Source organism: Gadus chalcogrammus, chromosome 20, assembly GCF_026213295.1.
Source record: "Gadus chalcogrammus isolate NIFS_2021 chromosome 20, NIFS_Gcha_1.0, whole genome shotgun sequence".
Taxonomy (NCBI): Eukaryota; Metazoa; Chordata; class Actinopteri; order Gadiformes; family Gadidae; genus Gadus; species Gadus chalcogrammus.
The window spans coordinates 86956-105943 of NC_079431.1; the positions used below are offsets into that span (position 1 = coordinate 86956).

The window sequence follows — 18988 nt, forward strand, 5'->3', positions numbered from 1 at the left end:
GGCCATGATTAGTGATTAGTACTAAAGAGTGCTATGATTAGTGTTCAGTACTGAAGTGGGCCGTGATTAGTGTTCAGTACTAAAGTGGGCCGTGATTAGTGTTCAGTACTAATGTCGGCCGTGATTAGTGTTTAGTACTTAAGTGGGCCGTGATTAGTGTTTAGTACTAAAGTGGGCCGTGATTAGTGTTTAGTACTAAAGTGGGCCGTGATTAGTACTAATGTGTGCCGTGATTAGTTTTTAGCACTAATGTGGGCCGTGATTAGTGTTTAGTACTAATGTCGGCCGTGATTAGTGATTAATACTAATGTGGACATGATTAGTGTTTAGTACTAATGTGGGCCGTGATTAGTGTTTAGTACTAATGTGGGCCGTGATTAGTGTTTAGTACTAAAGTGTGCCATGATTACTGTTTAATACTAATGTGGACATGATTAGTGTTTAGTACTAAAGTGGGACGTGATTAGTGTTTAGTACTAAAATGTGCCGTGATTAGTGTTTAGTACTAATGTGGGCCGTGATTAGTGTTCAGTACTAAAGTGGGCCATGCTTAGTGTTTAGTACTAAAGTGTGCCGTGATTAGTGGTTAGTACTGAAGTGTGCCGTGATTAGTGTTCAGTACTAATGTGGGCCATGATTAGTGTTTACTACTTAAGTGTGCCGTGATTAGTGTTTCGTACTAAAGAGGGCCGTGATAAGTGTTTTGTACTAAAGTGGGCTGTGATTAGTGTTTAATACTAAAGTGGGCCATGTTTAGTGTGCGACATGACTGAAACCAGTCATTGGACTGCACGAGGCTAGTCTAGGCTCCATCTTGCGCACGCACGCACGCACACACACACACACACACACACCCACACACACGTTTGAACGGTCTGTTTATTGAATGTTTGAAACACCCGGTATCTGCCTTTCAGCTTGACATCATACCTGAATACTTTTAAACAAATCCCTTCATTACAGCATCTAGCTGCATGCACAGAATGCCTGTAGCACATAATACTGCCGTCCACATCCCATATGGAGCATGTCTCATTGAAATGAGAGGAAATAACACACATTACTATTTATTTAGTGTGTATGAATTCCAATTCAATCTTCGTTTTGGCATTGATTTCACAAATCCAACAAACCCAGTTGATAGTCATTGTGTCCAGTATAGCTACCCCCTACGTGGACTTTGGCCCCAAGCATGACCTGCAAACATAAAATAAATAAATAAGATTGACAAAACAATAACACATACAGAGAGAGAGGGACAGAGAGAGAACAGAGAGAGAGACCAGAGAGAGAGGGACAGAGAGAGACCAGAGAGAGAGGGACAGAGAGAGAGGGACAGAGAGAGACCAGAGAGATAGGGACAGAGAGAGACCAGAGAGAGAGGGACAGAGAGAGACCAGAGAGAGAGGGACAGAGAGAGACCAGAGAGTGGGACAGAGAGAGACCAGAGAGAGATACAGAATAAGAATGATGGCTGGAGGGTTCTCAGGGGAACTCTACGCTTTATTGTGTTGAAGAACCAATTGGTTGATGTCGTTCTTGAATCCCACCATGAACTCGTTAACACGAGGGTAAGGGTAGGAGTTATGGGGGTTAGGAGAAGGGTGAGGGGTATAGGTAGGGTTAGGGATAGGGTATGGGTATGTGTAGGGTTAGGGCTATGGGTATGGGTAGGGTTAGGGCTATGGGTAGGGTTAGGGGTAGGGTATGGTAGGGTTAGGGCTATGGGTAGGGTTAGGGGTATGGGTAGGGTTAGGGGTAGGGTATGGTAGGGTTAGGGGTATGGGTAGGGTTAGGGGTAGGGGTAGGGTTAGGAGTAGGGGTATGGTAGGGTTAGGGTTGTGAGGGGTGGTCAGTGGTGTTCCTCAGGGCATGGCCCGTAGCCGTTGGCCTCATGTGATTTGTTGTTAGTGCCGTTGGTGGCGCTGCTGTGGGGCTTCTGATTGGCCATCGGACCGTCCTCCTCGTCTGAGCTTGTCTCCATGTCGCTGCGGTCGTCTTTAGACACCTGAAGTCCAAACAGGGAGGACCAATCAAGCTCAGATTCAATCGCATCCTGACTGTTCTGTTGATTCAGACCCGGTTCATGCGTAACCCTGACCCGGTTAACTAGTTAGGGTTAAAGTGTCTGAACAGGAGGAACCTGTGTCTCTCTGACAGTTGATATACAACTGTATATTTATTAGTGCTGTCAGTTAAACACGTTATTAACTGCGTTAACGCAAACCAATTTTAACGGCGTTAATTTTTTTATCGCACGATTAATGCAATTTCTTTTCTTTTTCATTTTTAGGGTACAAAACAAAGAAGCAGTAGCCTGACTGCTATGTTCAAGGCAGTATGTTTGTTTGTCATCGTTTAATTGAACTATAGGCTTTTTATTTGTATCGTCCTGTTTTGATCAGTATATGCCAATGTTGTTATCAATAAAAAAACATTTGCACAAGGCAAGCCGATGCACTTCTCCATGTTGATAAGAGCATTAAAATGAGAAGAATTAATTGGACACAGAAATCAAGGGATATATGACATTAATAGGATTAATCGCGATTCAATATTTGAATCGCTTGACAGCACTAATATTTATATATTTAAACCGTTTAATATATGAAGGACAGATCTTACATTTAAAGGGTTCCATTTTCCCGCCTTGCAAATGTCGGTGGTAGTATAGGGGATAAGAAAATAGAAAAGTTCAAAGGTGATTATTGTATGTGCATCATATCAAATAGACTGTGACCATGTCAATATAATAGTTTGCTATAGTTCTCATTTATTTGTAACTATCATATTTAGACTGTATTTATCTACAAGTTATGTGTAACCTGCTAAAGGGTTATGAATAACCCTAACCCACATCCCTAAACATTAGGCACCACAACTCCAAATGGGTCATCCTCTAATATTATAGGGTTAGCCCTAACCCTATAATATTAGGGTTAGCCCTAACCCTAACCCTAATATTATAGGGTTAGCCCTAACCCTAACCCATCATTATTACGTAGATCACCCTGCCCCCCACCGTCTCCCCCTGAGCCCCCCACTGTGTCTCCCCCTGAGCCCCCCACCGCGTCTCCCCCTGAGCCCCCCATCGTGTCTCACCCTGCCCCTGCAGACCGCCCGGCAGGCGGTCTTTACGATGAGGTAGGACCAGTAGGAGTGCAGCGCCTGCAGGAGGAGCAGCAGCAGGTTGAAGAGCCACCACGACGGGTACGGACCCACCATCTCCCAGCTCTCAAATAGAGTGGTGTTTAATATCCTGAGAGAGAGAGAGAGAGAGAGAGAGAGAGAGAGAGAGAGAGAGAGAGAGAGAGAGAGAGAGAGAGAGAGAGAGAGAGAGAGAGAGAGAGAGAGAGAGAGAGAGAGAGAGAGAGAGAGAGAGAGAGAGAGAGAGAGAGAGAGAGAGAGAGAGAGAGAGAGAGAGAGAGAGAGAGAGAGAGAGAGAGAGAGAGAGGTTAGTTAGGGTTCTGAACAGTGAGTTAGGGTTCTGAACAGTGAGTTAGGGTTCTGAACAGTGAGTTAGGGTTCTGAACAGTGAGTTAGGGTTCTGAACAGTGAGTTAGGGTTACCAGATGGGAAGGACCCCCAGCCTGGAGCTGATGAAGAACATTGAGAACATGGCGAACAGGAAGTTGCAGAGCGTCTGGCATCTGGCGTAGTTGGCCATCTTGGCGGCCTGAGAGAAAATGTGAACAGATAAAAACACTTCATAAAGCAACGTGAGAGTTAACCCTCTTAAGTATGCATTGAAGGGACAGTCATTATTGACTGTATCAACATCATCTACATAGCATTGTGATACGTTACCCAGACTCCGTTACCCAGAGGACGTTACCCAGAGGACGTTACCCAGACTCAGTTACCCAGAGGACGTTACCCAGACTCCGTTACCCAGACTCCGTTACCCAGAGGACGTTACCCAGAGGACCTTACCCAGAGGACCTTACCCAGAGGACGTTACCCAGAGGACGTTACCCAGAGGACGTTACCCAGAGGACGTTACCCAGACTCCGTTACCCAGAGGACGTTACCCAGAGGACGTTACCCAGACTCAGTTACCCAGAGGACCTTACCCAGAGGACGTTACCCAGAGGACGTTACCCAGAGGACGTTACCCAGAGGACGTTACCCAGACTCCGTTACCCAGAGGACGTTACCCAGAGGACGTTACCCAGACTCAGTTACCCAGAGGACGTTACCCAGACTCCGTTACCCAGAGGACGTTACCCAGAGGACGTTACCCAGACTCAGTTACCCAGAGGACGTTACCCAGACTACCTTACCCAGAGGACGTTACCCAGAGGACGTTACCCAGACTACCTTACCCAGAGGACGTTACCCAGAGGACGTTACCCAGAGGGCGTTACCCAGACTACCTTACCCAGAGGACGTTACCCAGAGGGCGTTACCCAGACTACCTTACCCAGAGGACGTTACCCAGAGGACGTTACCCAGACTACCTTACCCAGAGGACGTTACCCAGAGGACGTTACCCAGAGGGCGTTACCCAGACTACCTTACCCAGAGGACGTTACCCAGAGGACGTTACCCAGAGGACGTTACCCAGAGGACGTTACCCAGAGGACGTTACCCAGAGGACGTTACCCAGACTACCTTACCCAGACTACCTTACCCAGAGGACGTTACCCAGACTACCTTACCCAGAGGACGTTACCCAGAGGACGTTACCCAGAGGACGTTACCCAGAGGACGTTACCCAGAGGACGTTACCCAGACTACCTTACCCAGAGGACGTTACCCAGAGGACGTTACCCAGACTACCTTACCCAGAGGACGTTACCCAGAGGACGTTACCCAGACTACCTTACCCAGAGGACGTTACCCAGAGGACGTTACCCAGACTACCTTACCCAGAGGACGTTACCCAGAGGACGTTACCCAGACTACCTTACCCAGAGGACGTTACCCAGAGGACGTTACCCAGAGGACGTTACCCACGCCACTGCCCCCATACCTCCATCAGTACATCGACTGCGTCGTGGAGACACATGAGCAGGGTGCCCACCCGCACCATGTTGTTGACGTAGGAGAAGGAGATGAGGGAGATGGTGGCGAGGTGGTGCAGGAGCATGAGCAGGAAGTCCTGAGGAACAGTTTGACGGTCACAACTAGTCCCCACCACAGCTTTGTGTTAGATACCTAACAAGGAACGACCTGAAGAGCTTAGGCGAGGTTTTCGATAAGTCGAGAGTACATATGTAGTGTTTGTATGCGTGTCTGTATCATAACTCAACCATCACTGGACGCACTTGGACGAGAAATACAATTCCAATTGATTAAGGATGCACACTAAACTAAGCATGATAAACTGAGTCTCTTTTGTATCCGTTTTTTTATAAGTTGAATGCAGAAGCGAACAGTTGAGCAGTCAGTTCTACATCACTGGCAGAGAACGGCCTGAACAGCGGCTGAGCGGTGAGGGTGAGGGTCCAGGGAGTCCGTTAGCATCTGCTAGCATAGCTATGGATACTATTGATTAGAATGGCAGCCGTCGAGCAGAGGGTTTGATCTCATAGAAAAGTCAAGGAAGGACAGATGAGAAGAGGAGAGGAGGAATGAAGCAGTGAACACAGTTATCACTGGAACTGAGAGACAATGAAGCAGTGAACACAGTTATCACTGGAACTGAGAGACAATGAAGCAGTGAACACAGTTATCACTGGAACTGAGAGACAATGAAGCAGTGAACACAGTTATCACTGGAACTGAGAGACAATGAAGCAGTGAACACAGTTAGCACTGGAACTGAGAGACAATGAAGCAGTGAACACAGTTAGCACTAGAACTGAGAGACAATGAAGCAGTGAACACAGTTAGCACTGGAACTGAGAGACAATGAAGCAGTGAACACAGTTAGCACTGGAACTGAGAGACAATGAAGCAGTGAACACAGTTAGCACTGGAACTGAGAGACAATGAAGCAGTGAACACAGTTAGCACTGGAACTGAGAGACAATGAAGCAGTGAACACACTGGAACTGAGAGACAATGAAGCAGTGAACACAGTGAACACACTGGAACTGAGAGACAATGAAGCAGTGAACACAGTGAACACACTGGAACTGAGAGACAATGAAGCAGTGAACATAGTGAACACACTGGAACTGAGAGACAATGAAGCAGTGAACACAATGGACCAGAGAGAAAGCTGTGACACAAAATAATTCACTGAAGAAGTATGATCTGAGCATCCTAATAACTATTTCATACATGAAATGTACTGTAAGTTACGACTAAACCATCATTATACTATATAATCACTACTACAGGTTTAATATTATATTTACTATATGTTAGTAATAAACCATCATTATATACTTCTAATAGATGCACATACATACATACATATATACATACATAGAACACAGCAGGACGACTGGTTGGTTACTGGGACAGGGGCCTGGGGCTGTCTGAACATACCGATTATCAATATTCTCTTACTTACAATGATGTGTTTCCAAGCTGACTTAACCAGCTGAAATTAATATATTCTTCCACGGTGCTTTGAGTATATTGTTGTTGCGCTAATCCCCATATTATTGGGTCAGGTTAACATCTAGGTGGTAGTTCTGTCTGAGCATGCTGGTTGAACTCAAACACTGAAGGGCTGAGGGTGTGTCATCCCCATGGTTATGACCCATCCCAACGCTGGGATACTTTGGTAGCACGTCGTTGAGTAGGAGAGTTGTAATGAGGGATGCTGTGTGTGAAATGTCACAGTGTGGTGTTAGACTAAATGAGCCCGGTCTCAGAGATGGGCCGTCCACATCAACACACAGTTCTATACTCTGAATACACTGTTTCACACTTGAATACACTGTTCTATACTCTGAATACACTGTTCTATACTCTGAATACACTGTTTCACACTTTGAATAAACAGTTCTATACTCTGAATACACTGTTTCACACTTGAATACACTGTTCTATACTCTGAATACACTGTTCTATACTCTGAATACACTGTTTCACACTCTGAATACACTGTTCTATACTCTGAATACACTGTTTCACACTTTGAATACACTGTTCTATACTCTGAGTACACTGTTCTATACTCTGAATACACTGTTTCACACTTTGAATACACTGTTCTATACTCTGAATACACTGTTTCACACTCTGAATACACTGTTCTATACTCTGAATACACTGTTTCACACTTTGAATACACTGTTTCACACTTTGAATACACTGTTTCACACTCTAAATACACTGTTCTATACTCTGAATACACTGGTCTATACTCTGAATACACTGTTCCATACTCTGAGTACACTGTTCTATACTCTGAATACACTGTTTCACACTTTGAACACACTGTTTCACACTCTGAATACACTGTTCTATACTCTGAATACACTGTTCTATACTCTGAATACACTGTTCTATACTCTGAATACACTGTTCTATACTCTGAATACACTGTTTCACACTTTGAATACACTGTTCTATACTCTGAGTACACTGTTCTATACTCTGAATACACTGTTTCACACTTTGAATACACTGTTCTATACTCTGAATACACTGTTCTATACTCTGAATACACTGTTTCACACTTTGAATACACTGTTCTATACTCTGAATACACTGTTTCATACTCTGAATACACTGTTCTATACTCTGAATACACTGTTTCACACTCTGAATACACTGTTCTATACTCTGAATACACTGTTCTATACTCTGAATACACTGTTTCATACTCTGAATACACTGTTCTATACTCTGAATATACTGTTTCACACTTTGAATACACTCTTCTATACTCTGAATTAGAGCCCGACCGATATAGAATTTTTAAGGATGATACCGATACGAATATTTTGTGATTTAAAAATCCGATATGCCGATATATCGGCCGATATATATACATATAAAAAAAAAATCCAAAAACGCGCAACAAAACAAACACATTTCCCTAACATTGGTTATTTGTAGTTATCCTTTAAATCCTTTTCACTCTCAGCTAACACGTAACAACAGCAAAACTGGGCATGGTAGTCATGAATTAAGTCATGCTTATCGACTTTAGAGAATTGATGGGGATGTTCTTTTAATTGTTATTCAAGCAATGTATGTCTCGTGACAGTTGCCAACTTACCATGAACACACTTGCACACATGAACAACACCGATGATCTCCGTCGATCTCCGTCATTCACCCTGCCTAACTCTGGCTGAATCAGCGTTTTTTTTATATTTTTTTATATTCATTTATCGGCCATTATAAATGCCGATACCGAATAGTTTGAAAAATGCCTAATATCGGCCGATAATATCGGCCTTCCGATATATCGGTCTGGCTCTACTCTGAATACACTGTTCTATACTCTGAATACACTGTTCTATACTCTGAATACACTGTTTACATTCTATCTCTATATAGCTATATTGTGTCAAGTCATGGAAAGAAGAAAGGAAACGTTATCGTCTCGTGAGACATAGCGCCTCAGAGAGGCCTTTATAACATACATGTGTCTACTGCTCGAGTCTAGTATGATGAAGCTATGATCATAACATGCTCATGTACTGCTAGAGTCTAGTATGATGAGGCTATGATCATAACATGTTCATGTCCTGCTAGAGTCTAGTATGATGAAGCTATGATCATAACATGTTCATGTACTGCTAGAGTCTAGTATGATGAGGTTATGATCATAACATGTTCATGTACTGCTAGAGTCTAGTATGATGAAGCTATGATCATAACATGCTCATGTACTGCTAGAGTCTAGTATGATGAGGCTATGATCATAACATGTTCATGTACTGCTAGAGTCTAGTATGATGAAGCTATGATCATAACATGTTCATGTACTGCTAGAGTCTAGTATGATGAGGCTATGATCATAACATGTTCATGTACTGCTAGAGTCTAGTATGATGAAGCTATGATCATAACATGTTCATGTACTGCTAGAGTCTAGTATGATGAAGCTATGATCATAACATGTTCATGTACTGCTAGAGCAGGGGTCGGCAATTACGTTTGGACGCGGGCCAAATTTTTTTCAGACAATGGCATCGCGGGCCATAGCTTTTTTTTTTGGGGGGATAAACATCATCTAACTTTTAAAACGCATTTAATTTAATTCCATTAAAACGTTTATTTGCATATGTTCGCTGGTTTTATGCCGCCTGCTGCATCTCGTGTCGTCTCTCATGAAACAGGCGCTTGCCTAGCAACCTGCCGTATACAAATATTCTTTTAGATGACGTGTAAAAATGATTAGCTGAACATTGCTATGCTAGTTATCGATGCAAAATGTCGTTGTCGAAAGCCTTGAAAAGAAAAATTTATTCAGAATGCAGGACCTACAAAGAAGAATGGAAGCAGAGGTATGCGTTTATCCTGCCTGCATTTATTAATGCCAAGCCTACATGTCTCATTTGCAACGAGGCTGTTGCCATTTGCAAAGAATATAACATCAGAAGACACCATGAGACAAAACATGGCCAGTTCAAAAACGCGTATCCTCCTGGGACAGAGGTGCGAACGAATAAAATTAAAGCATTGGAGGCTGGATATGCACACAGCAACAAAATACTTGTCAGGTCATTCACCGAGCAGCAGAGGGTTACAAGTGTGTCCCTTAAAGCAGCATGGGTTCTTACCCGTCACAACAAACCATTTACGGACGCAGAGGTTTTTAAGGAAGTGATGGTGGCTGTTTTGGAGGAGCTGGCTACAGATAAGTCAATGGATGGAGTGATTGCCTCAGTGAAACAAATGCCGCTCTCAGCGAGGTCAGCTTCCCGACGCATAGAGAGCATATCTGACGATGTGCGCGGATCAATTATGAGTGGCCTGAGTCAGGCCAACTACTTTTCCGTTGCCATTGACGAGAGTACAGACAACACTGATATCAGTCAGATGTGCATATACGTGCGGTATTTTGATGGGAAGGAGTTCAGGGAGGAGTTGTTGGCTCTAATTCCATTAGAAGGGAACACCACTGGGGATGTTATGTTTGCCAAAGTGGAGGAATTGATTAAACAACATGCACTACCATTTGAGAAAATAAATCTCATCGTGACAGACGGTGCACCTGCCATGGTTGGTTGCCACAGAGGTCTGGTGGCCCGATTGAAGGAGATAGCACCACAAATGCACGCACTACATTGCCTAATTCACCAGAGTGTCCTGTGCGCCAGACTCAGTGGCGAGCTGAAGAGTGTCATGGATAAAGTGATGAGTGCATCAAGCACACAGCACCGTCTTTTTCGCCAACTTGTTGCTGAGTCAGAGGCCTGCTACGAAGATCTGCTACTTCACAATGACGTGCACTGGTTAAGTAAAGGAAAGGCACTGGAGCGCTTCTGTGCGCTACTAGATCAAGTGAAAACCTTCCTGCGAATGAGCAAGATGCGTGCTTCAGACGATCACCTGGCCTTTCTAGAAGGTGAAATGTCCATCTCAAACATCGCGTTTTTAACTGATATTTTTGGCCATCTTAACCAGCTGAACCTGCAACTACAAGGGAGAGGGAAAACCATTGTGGACCTGATCGAGAAGATGGATTCGTTTACAAGGAAGCTGGAGTTGTTCCAGTCTGATCTAGCAAGTGGAAGGCTCTTGCACTTTGCAACATTAAAATCACAGGGAGGGGGGCGAGTGACAGGAATTTTTGACTGAATTCCTTGACAAGCTACGGGACAACTTTCAGTCGCGGTTCCGAGACTACTGTGTCCCAAGGGAAATTGTTGGCTATGTCCGCGACCCATTGTCCACGCGAAGCGAGGAATTCTCCTCACTGGCCAAAACAACCATGAGCTCGTTGGATGAGGCAACGCTTCAGTTGGAGCTCATTGATTTCCAGTCAAGCTCCCTCGTCCGTGATGCGTTTAGTGCGCATTCCGTGGAGGATTTCTGGATCGGATGCTCAGAAGAGAACATGGGTATCAAGAAACTTGCCCTTTATGTGCTGACGATGTTTCCATCTACCTACACGTGTGAGTCAAGCTTTTCGTCAATGAATGCAATCAAGACACACGAGAGCAACCGTCTGACCAATGCAAGCTTGGAAAACTGCTTGAGGATAAAAGTGACATCCCTGTCGCCCGACATCCACAAAATTGTGACCGAAGGGAGGAGCCACTTTTCCCATTAAGTGAGTAGCCTACTGAGTGAGTAGCCATTTCACATTTGAGCAGACCTTGTTATGTTGTTAATTTAACGAAACATAGACTATTTTTTACCTTGCCCACTGGAGGAGGGAGACAGGACACTTTTGTTTTTTTTTTGCACAAGATTACGCGCACCGTTCCAACCTATGCGTCATGGATAACTGCACAGATGTTCCACCTGTTGTTTTGTCACTTTAGGACTATCATCTATACCTCAATAAATGTTTCGAAATTGATGGGATTGCTGTATGCCTTTTTTTTTTCTTTTTAAAAATATGGGGTTGAAAATTATTATTTATTTTTTTTACATCAAATTAACGTCATCTCGTGGGCCAGACAGAATAGATGGCGGGCCAAAATTGGCCCGCGGGCCCCTATTTGCCGACCACTGTGCTAGAGTCTAGTATGATGAGGCTATGATCATAACATGTTCATGTACTGCTAGAGTCTAGTATGATGAGGCTATGATCATAACATGTTCATGTACTGCTAGAGTCTAGTATGATGAGGCTATGATCATAACATGTTCATGTACTGCTAGAGTCTAGTATGATGAGGCTATGATCATAACATGTTCATGTACTGCTAGAGTCTAGTATGATGAGGCTATGATAATAACATGCTCATGTTCCTACCTTCCTCCTCATGTCTGTGAACTGAGATAAGAGGAGGGAGAGGTAGAAGGAGAGCTCCACGATGTAGTAGTACTGGAGGTCCACTGTGAGCGGCTGTAATCACACACACACACACACACACACACACACACACACACACACACACACACACACACACACACACACACACACACACACACACACACACACACACACACACACACACACACACACACACACACACACACACGTTCAAAATACTGCCTATTTTTCCATTACGGCCAAAAAAATATTCAAGTGGAAATATCATTTTTATTATAATAGATGTTGTCATGCAGTCAAACTGTAAATTAAATTTTGATAATGTTGGGTTTCTCCTTTTCGTGATAATTACATCAACTGGTTTGGATGGTAACGTAAGTGTGTATGCAAGTATGGAATGAGTAGCATAAATGAAACGTCATTTGGGTAGCTATGCATTGATTTAAATGCTTACCTGGTTCAGGTAGTTATTTATTGAGTATTAAGTTAAGTATTGAGTACGTATTAAGTATTGAAACATTAGAAAAAAGCTAACCTGGTTTGGGTGGTTATGTATTGAAGATTTGAATGATTAGCATAAATGCTAACCTGGTTTGGGTAGTTGACCCAGCACTCTTTGGTGTTCCACAGCCACGGAGTCTAGGGATCAGAGAACCAACACATTCAATAAAGCTGAACCCAGTCTGTTCAGTTCAGCTTTGGTATATTTGATCACATTAAGAGCCCTGTGAACAAAACCCCAAATAATTGATGGGAGTAAAACTGAAATAATTATTAAATATAACATAGTATTTTGTTTTTAGTAGAATCTTACCATCGATGCGTCTAAACCCCTCCCCCTCACGCCCCCCAACCAGGAGCTATGCTAGGCCACGCCCACGGATAGCGAGCTACGCTAGGCCACAACCCCCGAACAGCGAGCTACTCTAGGCCGCGCCCCCCAGCCAGCGAGCTACTCTAGGCCACGCCCCCCAGCCAGCGAGCTACGCTAGGCCACGCCCCCCAGCCAGAGGAGCTACGCTAGGTGACAGTCAGAATAGACAGAACTCAGTTATTGCACATAAAAAAAAAAAAAAGTGTCCTGCACTTGGAAGGGCTCAATCTTACACATGTCAATATAAGTTAAGAGTTAACAGACATTTATCGCAGAATGAGGGAACACGATGGTGATTGAGCCGACGGCCCTCTGATCAAAGCCCTTTAATTTGCAGTATTAAAGGGTTGATATCATACGCTTCCCTTTGCTTTAGACTGTTCTACGACGTAATGTATACATCTTTTACTTCTGCTAAGATAGAACAATGTAAGTCCGAGCCAGGGGGAGCATTCGCACCCAGCAGAAAGCCCCTCAATAAGTGTGTTTAACGGCCCGTTTGACTTTCCTTCATCACAGTGAGAGGTCGGTCGGGGCAATGCGCGGTGCTGAAGTGCAGAGGTCGCTCCTTCCGGCTACCCGCAATGTTTGCAACTTCTCGGTGGGGTTAATCTGACTATGCGCAACAGAGTGGGCGGGCAGACCAATCACAGCAGACTGAGCTACTCGGGAGGCGGGCCTTAATGCGACATGATCCAAAACAGGACGTTTCTGAAAGACGCTGAAATTGGTTATGCAGAAATGAACAATGTGATAATAATAAGGGGTATTTCTAAATAACAGGCATTTAACCCTATTTTCGTTGTACCCCCAAATGCAACTATTAACTATCAACCCTAAAAAAGCATGATCTTTAAGAAGGCCACTAACGAGTGACGTTGACAAGATTCCCGCCGTGCTTCTTTCGCCATCAGTGATCTTTGAGATGGTCTCTTTGAAATGCAACAAATATGATGAGGTTTTACGCACACTTACTGACCGTGTTGTTGGTTTTTCAATGCTATATTGGAGCTACTGCTGCCCCCTAGTGACTGATATTCACAGTGGAAGATGCATTCTACAGCCTGGCCTCCAAGGACAGTTTAAAGCATGTTAAAAACAAAACAGAGACACGCTAACTTACTTTTTTTAAGAATCGGAGGCCGTAGGTAAAAATGTACAGGTAGAACGTAAACCTCCACCTAGGGAAACAAGCAGAACAGGACGTGGTAGGTTAGTTAGGTTGTTGGTTTTTCTTCAGATGTCCAGATGAACAACTTCAGGTCTGGAAACATTCTGCCCACAGCATCAAACACGCTAGTCTAGAGTTAGGGTTAGGTTAGTCTAGACTGGAGACCACCAACGGGGAGTTTAGTCTAGACTGGAGACCACCACCGGGGAGTTTAGTCTAGACTAAACACCACGAGTTAAGTCTAGGCTGGAGACCACCAGGGAGTTTAGTCTAGGCAGGAGACCACCGGGAGTTTAGTCTAGGCTGGAGGCCACCGGGGAGTTAAGTCTAGGCTGGGCACCTCCTTGCCACATTTAGGAAGATGTTTCACACCTTTACCTTTATCATCTTTCCTTTGATCATATAAATACTTGTTTGTGTTTACCATACTTTAACCTTCCCCACTCTGCTAGACATTTAGGTATTATTATATACATTTAGGGGCCTAATAATTATTATTATTATATTAACGGGCTACTATTAGCTGGTACTGCTCCATAACGGCTACTGTTAGCTGGTACTGCTACATAATGGGCTACTGTTAGCTGGTAATGCTCCTTAACAGCTACTGTTAGCTTTTGATGCTACGTAACGGCTACTATTAGCTGGTACTGCTACATAACGGGCTACTATTAGCTGGTACTGCTCCATAACGGCTACTGTTAGCTGGTACTGCTACATAATGGGCTACTGTTAGCTGGTAATGCTATGTAACGGCTACTGTTAGCTGGTAATGCTACATAACGGCTAGCTGGTAATGCTACGTAACGGCCACTGTTAGCTGGTACTGCTCCATAATGGCTACTGTTAGCTGGTACTGCTACATAACAGCTTCTGTTAGCTGGTACTGCTGCATAAAGGCTACTGGCCGGGGGCCACAGAGGACCGGCCCTCAGACCGGCCCTCAGACCGGCCCTCAGACCGGGGGCCTCAGAGGACCGGCCCTCAGACCGGGGGCCTCAGACCGGGGGCCACAGACCGGGGGCCACAGACCGGCCCTCAGACCGGGGGCCTCAGAGGACCGCCCTCAGACCGGGGGCCTCAGACCGGGGCCCTCAGACCGGGGGCCACAGAGGACCGCCCTCAGACCGGGGTTCTCAGACCGGGGGCCACAGAGGACCGCCCTCAGACCGGGGGCCACAGAGGACCGCCCTCAGACCGGGGCCCTCAGAGGACCGGCCCTCAGACCGGGGGCCTCAGACTGGGGGCCACAGAGGACCGCCCTCAGACCGGGGGCCTAAGAGGACCGCCCTCAGACCGGGGCCCACAGAGGACCGCCCTCAGACCGGGGTTCTCAGACCGGGGGCCACAGAGGACCGCCCTCAGACCGGGGTTCTCAGACCGGGGGCCACAGAGGACCGCCCTCAGACCGGGGCCCTCAGACCGGGGGACTCACATGCTCTCGCAGAAGCGTGTCAGAGTGCTGGGCTTCTCCTGGTTGCGCCTCTGTCTGAACCAGCGCTGGATGCTGCGGACGTCCCAGTCGAGTTGCTTGGACAGACCCTCCAGCCGCTTCTCATCTGGGTGCTGGAAACACCCAACACAACAACAACAAGAACATGTGTATAAAAGCAGCAGCCGCTGATATCCATCAGCTAACCCAGCAGCTGAAAAGTGCTGGGATACATAATCAATGTCCCTAACTCACCTTCTCCTTAGTGACCCGTATCTATACTGTCTAAGCCCTACCTGCTCCTTAACGACCTGTCTCTGTACTGTCTAACCCCTACCTGCTCCTTAATGACCTGTCTCTGTACTGTCTAACCCCTACCTGCTCCTTAATGAACAGTCTCTGTGCTGTCTAACCCCTACCTGCTCCTTAACGACCTGTCTCTGTGCTGTCTAACCCCTACCTGCTCCTTAACGACCTGTCTCTGTACTGTCTAACCCCTACCTGCTCCTTAATGACCTGTTTCTGTACTGTCTAACCCCTACCTGCTCCTTAACGACCTGTCTCTGTACTGTCTAACCCCTACCTTGGTGATGGCGGTGAACACCTTCTCCAGGATGGCGTTGGGCGTGGCTCTCTGAGGCCCGCTGCTCTGGATCCTCAGCCCCACAGCACACGGCCGCGCGATGAACCTGGAAACAACACAAGGGAAACATTGGACTTAGGGTTAGGGTTAAGGGGTTAGGGTTAAGGGGTTAGGGTTAAGGGTTAGAGGTGTCTACGTGGAAACACTCATCTAACCATCAGGGTATGAACCCTGATGGTTAGCGATAATAGAGCACATCTCGTTGACAAAGCTTAGATCTATAGGTAAACATAGATAGGTAAGCATAGATCTATTGGTAAACATTGACCTATAGGTAAGCATAGATCTATTGGTAAACATAGATCTTTAGGTAAACACACTATGCAGCTCAATCTGTGAAAACTCTTCTGTGATAAAATGGATTGCAATAACGTTGTGACATGCTTGAATCTTAAAGTGGAGATAGAAAATGGTTGGATGATCTCCACGTCTGCGATGGTGAGAACACCAAACAACAACAACAGAAGACCCACTCCAGAACTCCACCTGAACGGAAACCTAAAGCTCAGTGATCAGTAAGATCACTCTTTAGTGATGTACTTTCTCCACGTCAGGGCCCCGCTGACCTGACCTGGAGGGCTGTGAAGCTCAGAATATTCATCATCTGAAGTATGACTCTGTTCCAGCCACTTCCGGCATAAATATGCAGACGTAGAAAATTCCGAAACCGTAATATATAAAAGGTAAAGGCCTGAGACACACACACACGCACACACACACACACGCACAATAAGCGCCCACCTCTCGAAGAGCATTCGGAGCAGGAAGAGGCAGAAGGCAAGGGGAGCCGCCAGCAGGAGGTCCTCCGCCTGCGGGAACGAAGCCTCCTCGGTGCTCTTCAGGTCCGCCCAGGTGACGTTGTGCGGGAGCCAGAACCGCTCGTTCCAGAACCAGGCCAGGACCCCGGCCATGAGACACTCTGATGGCTACAGCTCAGACCTTCTGGTGCCAGAGGGCTTCTCAAGCGACCTGCAGGCTTTGGTGATGCGATCTGGGACAGATCAGATCTCTCTGTAGGGAAGTACCTCGTTCCAAGCGTTCTCATCTCACGACGAAACGTCTGAATCGGGATGCTCCAGATGAACGTTATTGGCAAGAGAGAGGGCGGGACTTTCAGTTACATCGGTTTAGAGACGAGGGAGAAACTTCGGATACAGTGATCGTTTGTTATATGTTTCGGATATTGTTTCGTCAATTCTACTTATCAAAACGACGTATTTATTCTCTTTGTCGTTGTTGATCTTCTTTGTCATGTTCTTAATTTTCTCGCTCCGGGGACACTAATCTGACGTACTCAACTCGTAGGGAATAAGAGACCGGAAATTACGTTGCCGTCGACCGGGATAACGCTAGAACTCAGGGTCCGTTTTCAGGGAAGCAGGGAAGTCTACCAGCGTCTCCGCCGATGATTGGTGCGCGGAGATGATGCAGTCACTACGTTACATTTGGTGTGGATATGTATATATAGAGATAGATATATAGATATAAATAAATATCTATATTTATATATAATAAAATGATAAATACATAGGCCTATCTATGTATATTAAATAAATATATTTAGATATAGATAGATATATATTATTAATATTATATATATATATATTGTGAGGGACCGGCGTGGTCGCCCCACGTATCTGGGATACGGTCAATTGGAAATTGCGAGTGTGGGCAAAAATGAGGGCAATGGACTCAGGACTAAGAACAGTGAAGTTTAATTCTCATTAAAACATTCACAAAAAAATAGAGCAACGTTCCAAAAGCAAAGGAAATGGCTGCATCAGTCAGCAAACAAAAACTAAGATAAGAAAACATAGCATAACCTAACCAAAACATACGGCTCTCATACTGGCCTCACGTCAAGCCAGCACCACCTTCAGCCCCCAAACACCAAATGGGCAGCCCTTAAATAGGGAAATGCCAATTGGCCCAATCAAGGCCGTATGGGCCAGACCATTAGTTGGGGGGAAACATTCTTCACCTAAAGCTCTCTTATCGTACTGCCCCCTACCGGGACGGAAGACCAACTTTACAACAGCCCAATCTAATATATCTATATATACACACAAACACACAATATAATAATAATAATAATAATAATAATAATAATAATAATAATAATAATAATAATAATAATTGCTCTAACGCGAGACAGTGAGAAGGGGAAGGATTTCACCTTCTCACACATATATATATATATATATATATATATATATATATATATATATATATATATATATATATATATATATATATATAGATGTATAGATAGATATAGATTGATAGATATATGTAGATATAGTATATATCGTAGTTAGGGTGAGGGTTATAAAGTAACACACTAACCTATTTGTGAAGAATAATTATAATTACAATTAAATTGAGTAGGCCTACTTCATTAATCATAATTCTCCCTGATAAATCTGAAAAAGGAGAAAACGATGTTTAAATTATCATTTTAATCAAAATTAAAATAGAAATTCTTTAAAATAATCACTAAAAAACAGGCAAACATTCCCAGTTCGAAAGGACCATTAGTTGTTAGTTCGATATTTGAAAAGTCCGTTAGTTGTTAGTTAGTTAGTAAGGGCTTGTCTCCTGATATTGTCTCTATTGAACCTCTCACTAGATTCTCTCTGAGGCTTAAGGCTTTTCGATCGTTTCTTCAAATAGTAATGTTTGTCTATCTGTCTGCCGCCTGTCTGCCTGCCTGTCTGTGTGTCTGCTAAGAGAACTGCAGGACTGTGTTTTTGGCGCTATCTGCTGACAGATTTTAAGCACTCAGCAATGAGGTACCATGGAGTATATGTAGTTAACAAGTTTATGCTTAGTTAGTAGTAGTAGTTGGTAAAGTAGAAAAATATTTGACTTTTTGAATGGTGTTTTTTGAATTAGACTTTTTGACTTATGTTTTTTGAATTTGAAATTTGACTTTTATCCGATAATGCCCGCTTTTTGTTCGGCTCTTCTTTGTGTTGTGTGTTTATTAATCATACAAATGTAAAAAGTGTTCACAAGGGTAACAGGGTAAATGGAGACACCTTAGCAATACCAAGTGA

At 44.5% G+C, this 18988-nt stretch overlaps 1 protein-coding gene across 2 annotated transcripts; it reads right to left on the reverse strand.

Annotated features, from left to right (window-relative positions):
* Positions 1-852: 852 nt before the first annotated feature.
* cers6 (ceramide synthase 6) lies at positions 853-17246 on the reverse strand. Of its 2 annotated transcripts, XM_056579593.1 has the most exons (11): positions 16671-17245; positions 15870-15975; positions 15290-15420; positions 13807-13864; positions 12398-12448; positions 11789-11881; positions 4976-5104; positions 3570-3676; positions 3103-3259; positions 2626-2649; positions 853-2008 (listed from the first exon to the last, which is right to left on the reverse strand). In XM_056579593.1, exons 1-11 carry the CDS (start codon positions 16838-16840, stop codon positions 1853-1855), a joined length of 1182 nt encoding a protein of 393 aa, XP_056435568.1. In that variant the 5' UTR covers positions 16841-17245; the 3' UTR covers positions 853-1852. The 2 variants fall into 2 exon arrangements, with proteins under 2 accessions (XP_056435568.1, XP_056435569.1); XM_056579594.1 differs by lacking the exon at positions 2626-2649 and having other exon boundaries at positions 16671-17246.
* Between the last annotated feature and the right edge of the window lie 1742 nt (positions 17247-18988).